The 16,431-nt window shown below is 34.6% G+C and overlaps 1 protein-coding gene across 9 annotated transcripts in view; it reads right to left on the bottom strand.

Annotated features, from left to right (window-relative positions):
- Trim37 (tripartite motif containing 37) overlaps positions 1 to 16,431 on the bottom strand; it is a 183,793-nt gene that overhangs the window by 114,560 nt on the left and 52,802 nt on the right. For all 9 annotated transcript variants that reach the window (XM_026407312.2, XM_077800650.1, XM_026407311.2 and 6 more), the window contains 4 exons: positions 10,633 to 10,812; positions 8,671 to 8,785; positions 4,301 to 4,519; positions 3,192 to 3,328 (listed from right to left, as the gene is read on the bottom strand). In XM_026407312.2, coding sequence (XP_026263097.2) covers positions 3,192 to 3,328; positions 4,301 to 4,519; positions 8,671 to 8,785; positions 10,633 to 10,812 — 651 coding nt within the window. The remainder of the gene's footprint in view (positions 1 to 3,191; positions 3,329 to 4,300; positions 4,520 to 8,670; positions 8,786 to 10,632; positions 10,813 to 16,431) is intronic.

Raw genomic sequence — 16,431 nt, 5'->3', positions numbered from 1 at the left:
CCTAGTACTGTGGGGGGTGAGGAATGAATGAATATGAATCAATCTATAAGAGGAAGGAAAATTAACTTGTGCTGTTACTTCTATGAATTGTATAAAATAATTTAAATTAAGATATTACTATAGATGTGGTAAATGCGCTCCCCCCCGCCCTACTGTCTTGACAAGGTCACAGTCCAGCGTAGATGAATGTATATTGACACAACACAAACACTATTAGAAAGGTTGTGAATCAAGTTTTACATAAAACCCAGCTGCCTTTAAGAACAATCTTGAAAAAAAGCCAAGAGTCATAACAGACAAAGTAGTAATTCAGATTAAATTATATCTGTTAGCAATCTTTTAGCAAGCTGGACTTCACATCATAGAAAGTGTTATTAAAGAATAAACTGTAAATTTTCCATGCTGATTCAAATCAATCAGTTCTAGTCATCTAAAAATCTCACATTCTCATTAGGGACTTCTCATTTGGGGAATTAAAAAGTACCTAGGCTTCACATTTTAACTAGCTAACCCCTTTTAGATAACTAAATGGTCTATTTTGAGGAACTAATTTTGTAAGAATGGAGGGGAACCCAATAGGATGTTAGAAAAGTCTCATCTGGGATTAGGTGTGATGGTGCATGTCTGTAAACCCTACAACATGGGAAGCTAAGGCAGGAGGATAGTAAATTTGAGGCCATTCTTAGCAACTTAACAGAACTCGGTCTCAAAAATAAAAAAATAAGAAGGGCTGGGCATGTAATTCAGTAGTAGAGCACCCCTGGGTTCAATCTCCAGTACCACAAAGAATAAAACATCTCATCTGAGGCTGGAATGTAATTCAGGGCTAGAGCACTTGCCTAGCATGTGTGAAAGCTCGAGTTAGATCCCCAGCACTGCAAAAGTACAAAAACAATACAAACTCAAAACCATCTCATATGAACTCTTATTTAACAGCTGATACAGGGCTGGGACAGAGAAGGTACAAGATGAATCTGGAGTGCTTTACAATAACACAAAGCTAAAAAAAAAAAAGTGCTTAAAAATGATGGAGGGCTGGGGCTGTAGCTCAGTGGTAAAGCACTTGCCTAGCATGCATGAGGCACTGGGTTCGATCCTCAGCACCATATAAAATAAACAAATAAAATAAAGGCATGCTGTCCATCTACAACTACAAAAAAAAAAAAAAAAAAAAGACAGGACTAGTTCAGTGGCAGGGTGCTTGCCTAGCATGCATTAGGCACTGGGTTAGAAACTCAGCACCACATAAAAATAAACAAGTAAAATAAAGGCATTCTTGGGCTGGGGATACACCTCAGTTGGTAAGAGTGCTTGCCTAGCATGTATGAGGCACTGGGTTTGATCCTTAGCACCACATAAAAATAAACAAATGAAATAAAGGCATGCTGTCCATCTACAACTACAAAAAATAAAAATTAAAAAAATAATGGAGATATATTCAAAGAACACAGGACTTAGCTGTAACAGGTTACCATTAGCCAAATGTATAATAATCTGAGCAATGAAATAAATGATAGTAAGGAATTCAAACCATTTTATAACATAAGAATTGATACTAGTGAAATTAATATACCAATTAATGGGGTGGAGGAATAAGCTCTTCCTTAAAGTAGAATTCCACTATTGAGTATAGAAGGAATAAAGGAATTAGAAAATCATCAATGGCAATTGTTATGGTTTGGATGTGAGATGTCCCTCCAAAAACTCACATGTGAGACAATGCAAGAAAGTTCAGAGAAGAACCGATTGGGTTGGGAGAGCTTTAACCAATCAGTGAATTAAAATCCCCTTATGGGGGTTAACTGAGTAATAAGTGGAGGAGGTGGGGCATTGTAGGTGTGGCTTTGGGATATATATTTTGTATCCTGCAGTGGAGTTTCTCTCTCTCTGCTTTCTGATCTTCATGTGAGCTGCTTCCCTCTGTTAACACTCTTCCACCATGATGTTCTACCTCACCTTGACTAAGACCTCTGAAACAGTGAGCCCTCAAAAAAACTTTTCCTCCTCTACAATTGTTCTGGTCAGATCTTTTAGTCACAGCATTGAAAAAGCTGACTAAAACAGCAATCACAAAGTAATCTTTTTTAAGTAAGAATCATCAAGAGATATGAAAAACAGGTTATACAGTATCTCTACAAAAAGCCCCCATAAGGTATTCATTAATAACAAAAGGATAAGTAATTCTAGAAGGGAGAAACCTGGGAGACAATACCTAAATCAGATGATCAAAATTAATAATCATCAGTAATGTGACAGATTAATATCATGTGTAATTCCACTCATTGTGCACAGAAAAAGATGCATCAAGACTTCAATAGTATTCTTGCCCAAAGTTCCCAGCTCAATCTAATCATGAGGAAACAGACTAATCCAATTGAGAGACTGTCTACAAAATACCTACTCTGAGGTGTGGAGATGTGGCTCTACTGAGTGCTGCCTAGCATTCCTGAGATTCTGGGTTATCATGCCCAGCATCAAGGGGAAAAACAAAACAAAACACACACACACACACTCACTCTCACACTCCCTCTCTCTCTCTCTCTCACATTCCCTTTCTCTCCCCCCCCTCTCTCTCTCTCTCTATATATATATTTCATGTCAGCCATGAAGGAAAAAAAAACAGTAATTAAAACTTAAGCAGATAAAGAGATTTAACAACTAAATGCAAATGTAATCTGGGATAGAATCCTGGACCAGACAAAAGACATTATTGACAAAATTTTAATAGGTTACAGTACCACAGTATTAATTTCTTGAGTTTAATAACTGCACTACAGTTATATAAGAAAAATTCTTAAGTACACAAGGAAAATTATATTCACTTAATCTCAAGTATCTCAGAAAAAAAGTTATGTATAGAAAAAAGAAAAATTTAATAAAGCAAAATATTAACATTTGGGAATTAATACATATGAAGGGAATATGGAAATTTTAAATAATATTTTATAAGTTTTCTTAAGTATTAAATAATTTCAAAATTAAATTTAAAAGTTAAAATAAAACCCAAAACTCTTGGCTTAGAGCCTAGAGATGAGAGGGAAGCTGTCTATTTAGTATTTCATTCAAGTTCTTTTATTTATTACACCATATCTAGAAAAATATGCTGAACATCAACACTGTAAGTTTTCAATATGCTTCTAAAAATCACCACTCAGATGCTTTATAAGTAGTAGGTAATGTGGGTCACTCACATAGTTTCTTCATCAATATCATTTTCTTCTGTGTTACTTGTTGCTGTGGAACTGGCAGAAGAACTGCTGCCATCAAGGTGATTAACTTCATCTTCACCAACTAGATCTAGATCCAGATCTCCATCTGAAAGCTCATTCTAGATGAAAGCAAAGCAAAGAAGAATTCTGTTGTAAATTTTCCACCCTGTTGATCATCCAATCCAGACAATGAAGAATTATGCAAGTTTCAGAATTCTATTCTATGCCCTTGTGTCCCTATACTGCTGAGCACAACAACACTAACTGGTATCACTACCAATCTATGGTTATTAATTTTAGTTGGGTCCTCAATGGAACTGGATATGCTTCATATATTCCATCTCAGCTTCCTAGCAAGGTTCCTCACAAAGTAATATGTCAAACCATCCCTCAAGACCAAAGTAGTCTTCATATTTCTCAAGGTCATGAAATATCCTTAATATCTGCATAGAAAAAGTAAGCATAAATGTACCCAACTTTCAGTTGTCTTTTACCTACAAACTGCACCTTTTTTTTTTTTTTTTTTAAATTCAATCTGGGTTAACGATTTCATTCTACCATTGTTACCTCCTTAGTTCATCAGTGTGCTTAACATCTTCATTTAATTAAAAACCGAAGTTTCCCATCTCAAAATTAAAAACTTCAAAAAAAATTTTTGCTTCTTTCTGTACCTTGTCTTAACTATATAAAAATAACAAATACTTCTTGAATTCTTTTTCTGGTTGTTTTTAGCTGGGACAAAATGGTTATCTCCTAACCCTTAATAATTCTACTGACATGCAATGATAAGACACCTACTAGTTTTAACGAATGAAAACAGAACACATTAAAATCCACAATTTACATAGTTTCATTTCTGGAATGTTCATCAGTCTGCTTCATATAATGTATATTTTTCTGTAATAAATTAACTTTTAGACTCTTGAAATGCTCAACCACTTCTGACTCATAAACATTAACATTTATAGAACATGTACAAAAATGAAAATAAATGGACAAAATTTTCAAGCACACTGTTCCCCTTATATTCTATGTTAGAAACCATGATTCTATAATTTCTCTTATAAGTCTTAAACTGGCCTAATTATTACATGATAATCTTCATTTTGAATCTTCTCCTCATCTTCTTCATCCTCTTTAGCCTCTCTTACAGAAGCTGTAGTAGGGCCATCTTCAAGAAGCATGTCAGAGCATGACCCAGACTTCTTGGCTCGCATCTCTGGAGTGTCATCATTTTGGGGACTGAGATGATTATCTGGTGGTGACAAATCTCTTGATTTCTGAGTTCGAGACAGCTCAATGGTAAGTCTCTTTTAAAACAAGAACAACATTAACATTAGTTTTAAGCAGTGCCTCATGGGCATAGAAAAAAACAGTTTAAAGTTAAAAAATGGATCCAGGAGTTGGGGCTGGGACTCAGTGGTAGAATGCTTGCCTAGTATGTGTCAGGCACTGGGTTCAATTTGCAGCACCAAATAAAAAATAAATAATATTAAGATATTGTGTTCTTCTACAACTAAAAAAAAATGTAAAAAAAAAAATGGGTCTAGATACAGAAGAAGCGTTTGACAAAATACAACATCCAGTCATGGTCAAAACATTAGAAAAACTAGGGATAGTAGGAACATACCTCAACATTATAAAAGCTATATAAGTTAAACCCAAGGCCAACATCATTCTAAATGGAGAAAAATTTAAAGCATTCCCTCTAAAAACTTGAAAAAGGCAAGCATGCCCTCTTTCAAGCCTTCAACACAGAAGGAAATAACCAGAGCAATTAGACAGAAAAAAGAAATTAAAGGGATACAAATAGGAAAAGAAGACTATCAAATTACCCCTACTGCCAAGAACATGATTCTATATTTAGAAGTTCGCTCAAAAAAAAACTCCACCAGAAAATTTCTAGAATTCATAAATGAACTCGGCAAAGTATCAGGATATAAAATTAACACCCAAATTCCTATACATCAGTGATGAATCCACTGAAAGAGAAATTAGGAAAACTATCCCATTCACAACAGCCTCAAAAACAAAATAAAATATTTCAGAATTAGTCTAACAAAAGAGGTAAGAGACCTCTACAAGGAAAACTACAGAATTTTAAAGAAAGAAATTGAAGACGACTTTAGAAGATGGAAAGATCAAATTACATGTGGGTTTTCTGGGTAACAGCTTCAAGGTCCCTGCCCAACAGGGAACATCAACTCCAGAAATACCAGTTGAATAAACCTCCGGATGCTTTCCGATGTGCTTTAGTGACTGATCAGGAGTCCCCAGACATTCTGACATCCACCATTCTCCCCATATAAATGCCGGACAGACACAAAATGGGGAAATAACAAATGATCTTTGTCATTTCAAACAACACTTTTTGGACTATTTTGTGAGAGATATTAATGTTTGCACCCTGTGACTTTTGTAAAACCTTACTAAGTCTAGTAGTTTTTCATAGATTTGTAAGAATTTTGCACAGGAATTATCATGTAATTTGCCTTTTTCACAATGTTTGTTCCTTGTATTTATTATTCTTATGTGGATGAAATGCATAGAGTTTCAAAGACAATGTTGAAAATAAAAAGAAGATGGAAAGATCACCCATATTCTTAGACAGAATTAATATTGTCAAATGACCATACTATCAGAAGTGCTATTTAATGCAATTCCTATTCAAATTCTGAAGATGTTCTTCATAGAAATAGAAAAGGCAGTCATAAAATTCATTTGGAAATATAAGAGGCCCAGAGAGCCAAAGTAATTCTTAGCAAGAAAAGTGAAGCAGGAGGCATCACAATACCAAACCTTAAATTATACTACAGAGCTATCGTAACAAAAACAGCATGGTATTGGCAACAAAACAGACATGAAGACCAATGGTACAGAAGAGAAGGCACAGAGATAGACCTACATAAATACAGTTATTTAATGCTAGATAAAGGCACCAAAAACATACTTTGCAGAAAAGATAGCCTCTTCAACAAATGGTGCTGGGAAACTGGAAATCCATATGTAGCCAAATGAAATTAAACATGTATTGCTCACCCTGCACAAAACTCAACTCTAAGTGGACTAAGGACTTAGGCATTAGACAAAAGACCTTGTGCCTAGTAGAAGGAAAAGTAGGCCCAACTCTCCATCATGCTGGCTTAGGAACTTACCTCAATAAGATTCCTGAAGTGCAAGAAGTAAAATCAAGAATGAATAAATGGGATAGTATCAAACTAAAAAGCTTCTTCAAGTAAAGGAAACAATCAAGAATGTGAAGAAGGATCTTAAAGAATGGAAGAAAATTTTTGCCACCTGCATCTCAGATACAGCATTAATCTCTAGGATATATAAAGAACTCAAAACACTTAACACCAAATAAAACCAAATAGCCACAAAAATAAATGGGAAAAGGAACTGAACAAGGCACTTCACAGAAGAAAAAATACTATCAGTCAACAAATATATGAAAAAAATGTTCAACATCTCTACCAATTAAGAAATGAAAATTAAGACTACACGGAGATTTCAACTCACTCCGGTCAGAATGGCAATTATAGAACTAACAATAAATGTTTGGAAGGATGTGGGGAGGTAAGTACTCTTGTACATTGTTGGTGGGACTGCAAATTGGTACAACCATCATGGAAAGCAGTATGGAGATTCCGTAGAAAACTTGGAATGGAATCACCATTTGACCCAGCTATCCAACTCCTTGGTTTATACCCAAAGGACTTAAAAATCAGCATACTATAGTGACACAGCCACATCAATGGTCATAGCAGCTCAATTTGCAATAGCTAAGCTATGAACCAACCTAGATGCCCTTCAACAGATGAATGGATGAAGAAAATGTGGTACATACACACAATGGAATATTATTCAGCCATAAAGAAGCCAATCTCCCCCCAAAAAACAAAGGCCAAATGATCTCTCTGATATGCGGATGCTAATACACAACAGGGGGCAGGGAAAGAAGAATAGAAGTTCATTGCATTAGACAAAGGGGAGTGAGGAAAGGAGGGGAGACAGGAATAGCAAAACCAGTAGAATGAATTGGACTTTATGTTCATATATGAATACACAACCAGTATAACATCACATCATGTACAAGAATGGGAAGTTATAGTCCATGTATGTACAATATATCAAAATATACTCTACTGTCATGTATATCTAAAAGAACAAATTTTAAAAAATGGATTTAGATATTCCTTAAACTACTTATTTTATTTATTTATTTTTGTACTGGGGATTGAACCCAGGGGCACTTAGCCACTGAACCACATCCCTAACCCTTTTCATTATTTTTTTGAGACAGGATCTAAGTTGCTAAGGCTGGCCAGGAACTTGCAATCCTTCTGCCTCAGACTCCCAAGTCACAGGGATCACAGGTGTGTGCCCAATTTCCTAAAACTATTTTTCTTTTTTTTTTTTTTTAAGAGAGAGAGAGAGAGAGAGAGAATTTTTTTAATATTTATTTTTTAGTTTTCGGCGGACACAACATCTTTGTTTGTATGTGGTGCGAGGATCAAACCCGGGCCGCACGCATGCCAGGCGAGCACGATACCGCTTGAGCCACATCCCCAGCCCTAAAAACTATTTCTTGAACTATCTCTTTCATCCACTTTTGCCTCTGTTTATAGGGGAAAAAAATCTATAGCAAAAATAAATACTTTATTCTCTTCCTTTCATATTTAGCCCAAGCTACATAAACAATTACAGTGAATAATTATAGTGAATACAGGCAGGTTTTTATTTTTTCTTTTTCTCAGAGCTAAGGATTGAACCCAAGGCTTTTGCACATACTAAGCAAGTGCTCTGCCACTACACTACATACCCAGCCCCAATAGTTTAAAATAACACACTTAACATGAAAATCTGCAGATGTATATATTGTTTATATTTTTCTCTCTTGTCTATTAACAATACACCAAATTTCCAGTAAGGAAAAAAATTCCTCATGCAATTTTGTCATTTTAAAGTAAAAATTCATTAATGGGTCTTCCCTAAGGCTCATTCAACCATAAAGAGAGTCTGACACAAAGAAACTTTCAATTCAACTTTTGAATCCTTTAAATCCAAGACAAATTGTGGAGGAGAATTACCTTAGTCACTGAGAGAAACACAGAGAATTTACCTCAAACTAGAGCAACACCATGCAATACAATTTTAAGCAATAACAGAAATGATCTACATCTGCAATCCCTAACACAAGCATTTGAAACGTGGCCACTGAAACTAAGTTACTATGTCTTTAATTTTAATGAAATTAAACCAACATAGCCAAACCATAGCTTAGTGGCTACCAAACTGGGAAAATGCAGAACCTAGAGGCTCAAAAGATGGGAAACAGGATAACTGGATTTTTTCTACAAAATTATAAAAAGCATTAAATATTTAATATATAATTTCCAAATATAACAGGCAAAATGGACAGTATGAAACACTAAACCAGAAGTAGATGTTATTGCCTTACCTCTTTAAGATTATTTATTTGTTGGATATAACTAGTCTGCGCAGCTTCCAACTGAGTGATATACCAATGCTGATCCCGACATTTTTGAAAAAAAGTTGGCGAACGGACCTGAAACCTTAAAAGAATTGCTCCACATGAAAAATAAATCAAACAGTAAAATATTAACAGTCTAGCCTTGAATCTGTAACTATAAATTCCACAATTTTAGTTTGATTTGAGACAGGGTCTTATTAAGTAGCTGGGGGTGACTTCTAATTTGCAATTATCTTGCCTCAGTCTTCAAAGTCATTGGGATTATGGAAGTGTGCCACCATACCCAAGTTCAATAAGAGAAATAATTTGTTGCTATTTCATGCTTCAGTTATGAATGTGGGAAGTTAACCTACTAAAGAGCCATGTCTTTGTTCTTGCCTTATTTTAATGATAGTAATGTTGATTATGATCCTTAGCACCACATAAAAAATGAATAAAAATATTATTTTTCTTTGTGAATAACTGAAAGAATAAAACCCAGAAATATTATGAAGCAGAATTCAAATAATGTCCCCAAAAGAAAATACAAAAAATATCATTAACGTTTTTTTCCTACACCAAAAATCGTATCCCTTTTGTTCACATTTTTATTCTCCCAGAAAAACTAGGAAGAAGACATAAATGTAAAGGTTGATAAAATGGCAACTCAGTTATCCAGCATGCTAAGGACAAAAAGAATTCAGAATAATTGAAATTAGGTAAAAAATTTTGTTTTGATGAAAATTTTCTAAACCATTAAACACTTTGAAACTTCTCAGTTCAGACCATCTGAATCTCCTCTTTTAAACATTTTGAGTTCTCAGCCAGGCTTGGTGGTGGTACATGACTGTAATCCCAGATACTGAGGCAGAAGGCTCTCAAGTTTGAGCCTACTAGCATCAGAAACTTAGTAAGACCCTGTCTCAAAAGAATTAAAAATAAAAGGGCCAGGGGTGTAGCTCAGTAGTAGAGAGCCCTTGGGTTAGAAAAATCCTGTTTCAAATGAAAAAAAAGGCTGGGGATGTAGCTCAGTGGTAGAATGCCCCTGGATTCAAGCCTGAGTACCAGGAAAAAAAATAATTTAAAAAAGCTATCCCAACATTCAGTGGGGCTATTTTTTTTTTTTTTTACAGTGATTGCATAGTCTGTTCCTTCTGGTGAAAAACATATGAACAAGCATTACACACTGGCTTTATCTCTATTCTACTTTTTTCTTCCAGTGTTGGGGATTGAACTCATAGCCTTGCACATGTGGAGGCAAGAGTTCTACCATGGAGTTTCCCCAGACCCCCTCTAGTCTCCTATTTTGAATTTGCCCGTTTTCTAGAAAGTTGGTTTGTAAAAGCAGTCACCAAATACAATGTATCCTGTCAAGTGAAAAAAAGTTAGGCATTTGATACCTCACTGTTCTCAGATTATACCTTCCACATGGTCTGGAAGAAATTTATACAAAATTTTTACTGTGGCTGCATTTTGACTTGTGACTCCTTACATGACATCAGGTAGTGGAATTTTCCACTCTTAGCATCAAGTTGGCACTCAAAAAGATCTGGATTTCCGGGCTAAGATTGGGGCTTAATAGTAGAGTGCTTGCCTAGCACTCTGGGTTCGATCCTCAGCAACACATATAAATTAAATAAAGGTATTGTGTCCATCTACAACTAAAAATATTTTTTTAAAAAGATTTGGATTTTAGAGTATTCCAGGTTTTTAGATTAGGGATCCTCAATCTGTGATAGTTTCCTTTAACTTGGACTTAATAACTAGATGTTGAACAAACTTCTGATATTTACTATACACTTAAAAACTTTGGATTTGAAATAAAATAGTTAAGAAACTAGTAAAGTTAGTATAGATTTTAGTACTCTTCTTCATTAAATGAATGGACTTTAACATTTTGACATTATTTCATCCATAATAAAAGTCACAATATCAAATATTTTCTTTTACCTTAAAATTACTGTATCATTTTGTCGATTCAAGTATCCTTCATTTGCAAGTAAGTCCAAACGGAAAAATCTATTATAGCCCCAGCATTCTCCAACTTCAAAGTCAGATGCAAATTCTCGAATGATATTTTTAGTAGGATCATTGCAGGACTGGTGAACCATCTCCACACGATATTCATATCTAAAATTGAAAAACAGACTATTAATATAGGGTGAGCAAAGTAAAAAACAAGGACAGTAATCATTCGAGAAGAAATTTCACAACATATATACGTGTGTGTGTAACATATATACACACACACATACATACATACATACACACAGTTAAACTTCTTTCACAAAGGATTATACGAGTTTACAAAAAGAGCAATATACTGAATGGACCACCAAAACATGACTGGCATAAGGGTCCTATTTTCCTCATAAAAATGTTTACCAAGGGGGCTGGGACACTGTTCGGGGATACAGCATTTGCCTAGCATGCATGAGGCCCTGGGTTCAATCCCTAGTAGTGAAAAAAAAAAAAAAAAGTTTACCAATATATTAGGAATGAAATAGCACCTAAAATAATAAATTTCATATAAACAAATACTTCAAAGTGGATTTTACCAATGCTGTGAGTTTTTTCCTTTGTTACTTGTATTTCCATACATATATTCTATTTCTATTATCCTTTGAGAATTATCACCATGAGATTTTAAAATTTAAAATATTAATTTAAAAATACTTCACTATACTTTTCCAATATAAGTTATAATAAAGCAACTTATGAATTAAAAAATTTAAACCTATAAAAATTTCTAATGGAAATTAAGTATACATTGGGAAAGTTATTCAAAATAATTAACTGTCAATTTCATCTAAAAAAACAATTTTTTATATCTACTTTTAAAATAAGTAAAGTGAAAACTGGAAACTCAAAAACAAGAATATTGAAAATGTGGGAGAGAAAGGATATTAATGAAAATGATCAAATATGTCTAGATTCAAGTTCAGATAAAAGCTTAAAATTGATATAAAACAATTTCTGAAAACTCATATGCTTTGTATGAAAAGGCATACAGTGTTTAGGCAAAACAGTTTTTTCATTAGTTCTTTTAGGTCATGAGAGAGAAAGACTGAACATTTCTCACATGGCAATTAATCCAAGTAAAATTATGTACATAGCATCTCAACTCCAACATTAGATAAAACTAAACCTTATATATGAATGTCACAACCCAAATTCTTTCCTTCTATCAAACTATTTCCTTAAACAACTCGAAATTTCTGCTTTCCGAAAGAAGTCATTCTTCACTCTTAAAAATCAAACCCAGGATGTCACTTACATGCAAAATTCCCCTGAAATCCTACATATATGTATGCTAACCCTAACCCTTTATAAACATATTTAAGTATAATCAAATTATGCAAGCAATTCTGAGGAGTTCTCATATTAAAAAATCAACTGGACTATTATACATGATTTCAGCTACCCTACTGTTAAACCCTGAATTCCATAATTAAATGGCATTTCAATATTTAATGAAAAAGCATTCCGAATCCTTTTCTAAGGTTACTAAAATGTTAAGTGAAAAACAAATTATATCCATTTTCAAAAGAATAGAATAGTACTAGGAAGGTATTTAGATAATATCTAATAAATGCACAAATTCCAATCTTTTTAAAACATAGAATCTTCAATACTATTATCAACAATAGTAAGATTACTACCATGTGTAAGACATTGTGAACTTTAAATTCCTAAAGTAGGGTTGGAAATTTTATTTAAGTGGGAGAGTCCCTAGGTTGAATCTATCAGCATCAAACTAAACAACTTTAGCATTTAAATTATGGTCAACTTTGAGTTAATCGTTATATACAGGATGAGTGGCTCCAAGTTCATTGTGTGTGTAGGGGTGTGTGTACAGGGGTTCTGAAATATTTAAACATTATTATCCTTTCGCCATGGAATTGCCTTTGTATATTTCAAAAAAATCAGTTGGCTCTATGTGTGGATTTATTCCAAGACACTATTATATTCCACTGATCAGTTTTGCCTATTCTCATGCTAATACCATAATGTTCTGATTACTGTACTTTATTATAATTTTTTTTTAAGAGAGAGAGAGTCAGAGAGAGAATTTTAATATTTATTTTTTAGTTTTCGGCGGACACAACATCTTTGTTTATATGTGGTGCTGAGGATCGAACCTGGGCCGCACACATGCCAGGCGAGCGCGCTACCGCTTAAGCCACATCCCCAGCCCTTATTACAATTCTTAAAACTACGTAGCGTTAGCTTTCAAATTGTTTTCAGTGATTCTCTATTGCTTTTTTTTTTTGTTTGTTTCACTGGATTCCGCTTTGATCTTTTTTTTTCCTTACATTGCATTTTTCTTTTTTCTAACCTACAACACAGAAGTAGAGGTTATTGATTTGAGACCTTTCTGATTTTAATTTATAGACATTTAGCACTATAAATGTCTATCCACCTACTACTTTAGCAACATACTACAAATTCTGGTATAATGTATTTTCATTTTCATTCAGTCAGAATGAAAATGAAAATACATTCTTTTTTACTGGTGCATTATAGTTGTATAATATAATTTTGCCCAAAACCTTCCCCAGCACTTCCCGGCTCCTCCCACTCACTGTTCCCTTTCCTCTAGTCTCCTGCTCTCCCTTTGCTTTACATGCTATGTCTCCTACTTTTCTTTTCCTTTTTCCTCTGGGAAATATAATACTCTTGAACCTTCTGATTCAGTCAGAAACACTTTTAAACACTTTTAAAACCACTTTTTTGTGGTTTCCTTTTTGATCCAGAAGTTATGGAGAAGTATGTTATTTAGCTTTCAAATATTTTGATATTTTAAAATATCTGTTTAGTATCTAAATTCCATTTTGGTGAGAAAACATACTTTAAATCATTCTGAGTTCATTCAGACATGTTTCATGATCCTGAATATGTAATATCTTGGTAAATACATGCTCTTAAAAATAATCTGGCTAGGTCCAGTGGGTGTATGCCCATAATTCCAGAAACCCAGGAAGTTCAGGCAGAAGGATAGCAAGTTTGAGGCCAATCTCAACAACTTAGTGAGACCCTGTCTCAAAATAAAAAATAAACAGGTCTAGGCACGTAGCTCAGTGGTAGAGCATGCGTGGGGTTCAATACCCAATACCCAAAGAAAGAGCCTTTAGGAAGGTTTTAAATGATATGCCATTTATACCAGGTGTGGGTACTGGAAATCAAGCCCAAGGGCTTGCTCATAATAGTCAAGCCCTCTACCTATGAACTAAATTTATCTCCAACCCTCTTTATATTTAAAATGAATTTCTGGTGGACCGCACCTACTTCAATCTTGCATTTTTTAGCCAAGCTATCTCCATCTTCACAAAATGAATGGTCTTTTACTTCATTCCATTTCATGGAGAAAATAATTTGAAGGGCCATAGGGAGTTACTTGCTTCTTTGAAATGTTTTTCAATAGTATATCTCTCATGAATCAGATTCTCCATGCAGATGATGCCATATTTACAAACGATTTATCTGTCAAGTTAATTCACTTCTTAATTTTGCCATCATCACACTTATAATTCATTTACCAACTTCAGGTTCAATTACTCCCATACAAAATATGGGTGTGCCCAATCCTCAGCATGTTAATTAAACCACTGTTGAGCTTAAGAAAGATGCCATTAAAGATCCAGTAAACGCAAAGAAAGTACAATATCTTATGGACCTTTTGGGTACACCCCATAGATAACTCTGATCTGGATGACAAATGCTATTATGGGTCTTCAGGTAATAGAAATTGCCAGCTTTTCATGCCATCCTGGCCATTGAAATCTGAGTTCTGTATGTCTGTCTGTATTCCTTATGACAGCGCTTAGCTTCTTCATAGATAAGCTTCCTCCTTGCCTTTCAAAGCATATTTCGGGCAAACTTTTTCTCAGATGATTTTTACCTACAGTTCTGCCAAATACCTTCACTTTTCTTAGGGGTTTCTGGCATAGCAGGAATCTTCTTTTTGGTGGGTTTTTTTTTTTTTCCCTCCATCATTTTTGGAACTGGAGATCAAACCCAGGGCTTTGAGAATGCAAGGCAGACACTTTGCCACTGAGCTACATCCCAGCCCAGGAATCTTCTTTTTGATACCTTCCAAGTTTCCAGACAAAAAAAGAGCCAATCTCCATCTTTTAAGTGGGTTAACATAAATTTAATCTATTTGTTTTATAATCCCATTTTATCTTCTTTCTTGCCATGTTAGCTGTATATCTGTTACTTTATAGTTCTCTGTTGTGGTGGGACAATAATCTCTCTCTTCCCCCATAAGATATCCACATCCTAATCTCCAAAACCTATGAATATTATCTTCTATGGCAAATAAGAGCGCATGTCACTGTATAAAGCTAAGAATTATGAGACTGAGGAAATTATCCTGAATTACACAGATGGAGCCTAAGTGTAATAAATGTCCTTATAGGAGGAAAGCAGAGGAAAATCTGACATGAGACCAGACAAGGCAATGTAACCATAGAAACACATATTGGAGTGGTAAGGCAACAAGCCAAGGAATGCTGGCAGTCACCAGATGGTGGAAAAGGCGGGGAATGAGTTCTCCCCTTGAGACTCTGGAATAAGCACAATGGTACTAAAAGGTTGATTTTGGTTCAGCAATAGATGGCAGACTTCTGAATTCCAGGAAAGTGAGAGAATAAATTTTTATTGTTTTACACCACCAAATTTGTGGCTTTTTTTTTAAGCACATAAAGGAAATTAATACAAAGGTACATAATCTTTAACTTATTACAGATTAGCTTTCAATTGCACTGGTTACAGAATGACATCAGACTCTTAAGTTGTATGTCTATGTACTCAGTTTTTAACCTTTACCTGATTGCCATCATGCATTTATTTCAATAAATTTACTTTCCCAAAGCATTAATTCTCTTTCAATGTTACTTTAATTTTTAAAAAATGTTTAAATCTACTCTCATATTTTCCATTTCTGGTACTCTTCTCTTTCTTCCTCCCCTCTCTTTTAGATTCAAATTTAGATAGCCAAGTGTCATTTTCCCCCTTCTACCTGAAGCATTTCTTATATAGCCTAGGTCTGAAAATATGTCTGCAAATGTCTTTGTTTCATTTTAACTTTTTAAACGATATTTTTGGTAGATACAGAAAGCTAGATAAAATATTTTTATAAAAGAAAATACAGTATTACCATTTCACTTTATTTCAAATGAGAAATCTGATTTCATTCTTGCCACCTTTTTCCATGGGTAGCGGGGGTAGGGGTGGTACTGGCGATTTAAATCAGGGTGGCTTAACACTGAGCCACATCCCCAGACCCTTTTGTTTATTTTCAGACAGGTTCTCACTAAGTCTTTAGGGCTTTGCTAAGTTGCTGAGGTTGGTCTCAAAATTCGCGATTTTCATACCTGAGCTTCCTGAGTCACTGGGATTACAGGATCTTACGCTATTAAACAAGTGCTGTACCACTGAGCCACACCCTCAGACTGATTTCATTCTTTTGTTTCTGTACATATAACATTTTTTTTCCTGTTTGAGATTCTGTTTATCATTATTCATTTAAATATTTTTTCTGCCTGCAGGAGGTTAAACTTACAACCCTTTGGGGGAAAATGGAAACTGAGGACTCTGACCTTTCATAATTTCCTTTATTTGCCAAAGTTCTCCTGCCTGCTAAAAGTAAGCCCTCCAAAAATATATGACAAACTCTTCCCATGATGTGACCCTGCTAAACCTTACAAAACTCAGATCGTTGTTGAAGCCAGTCGCCATTTTCCC

Source organism: Urocitellus parryii, chromosome 7, assembly GCF_045843805.1.
Source record: "Urocitellus parryii isolate mUroPar1 chromosome 7, mUroPar1.hap1, whole genome shotgun sequence".
Taxonomy (NCBI): domain Eukaryota; kingdom Metazoa; phylum Chordata; class Mammalia; order Rodentia; family Sciuridae; genus Urocitellus; species Urocitellus parryii.
This window is presented reverse-complemented; position numbering and strand designations above follow the sequence as displayed.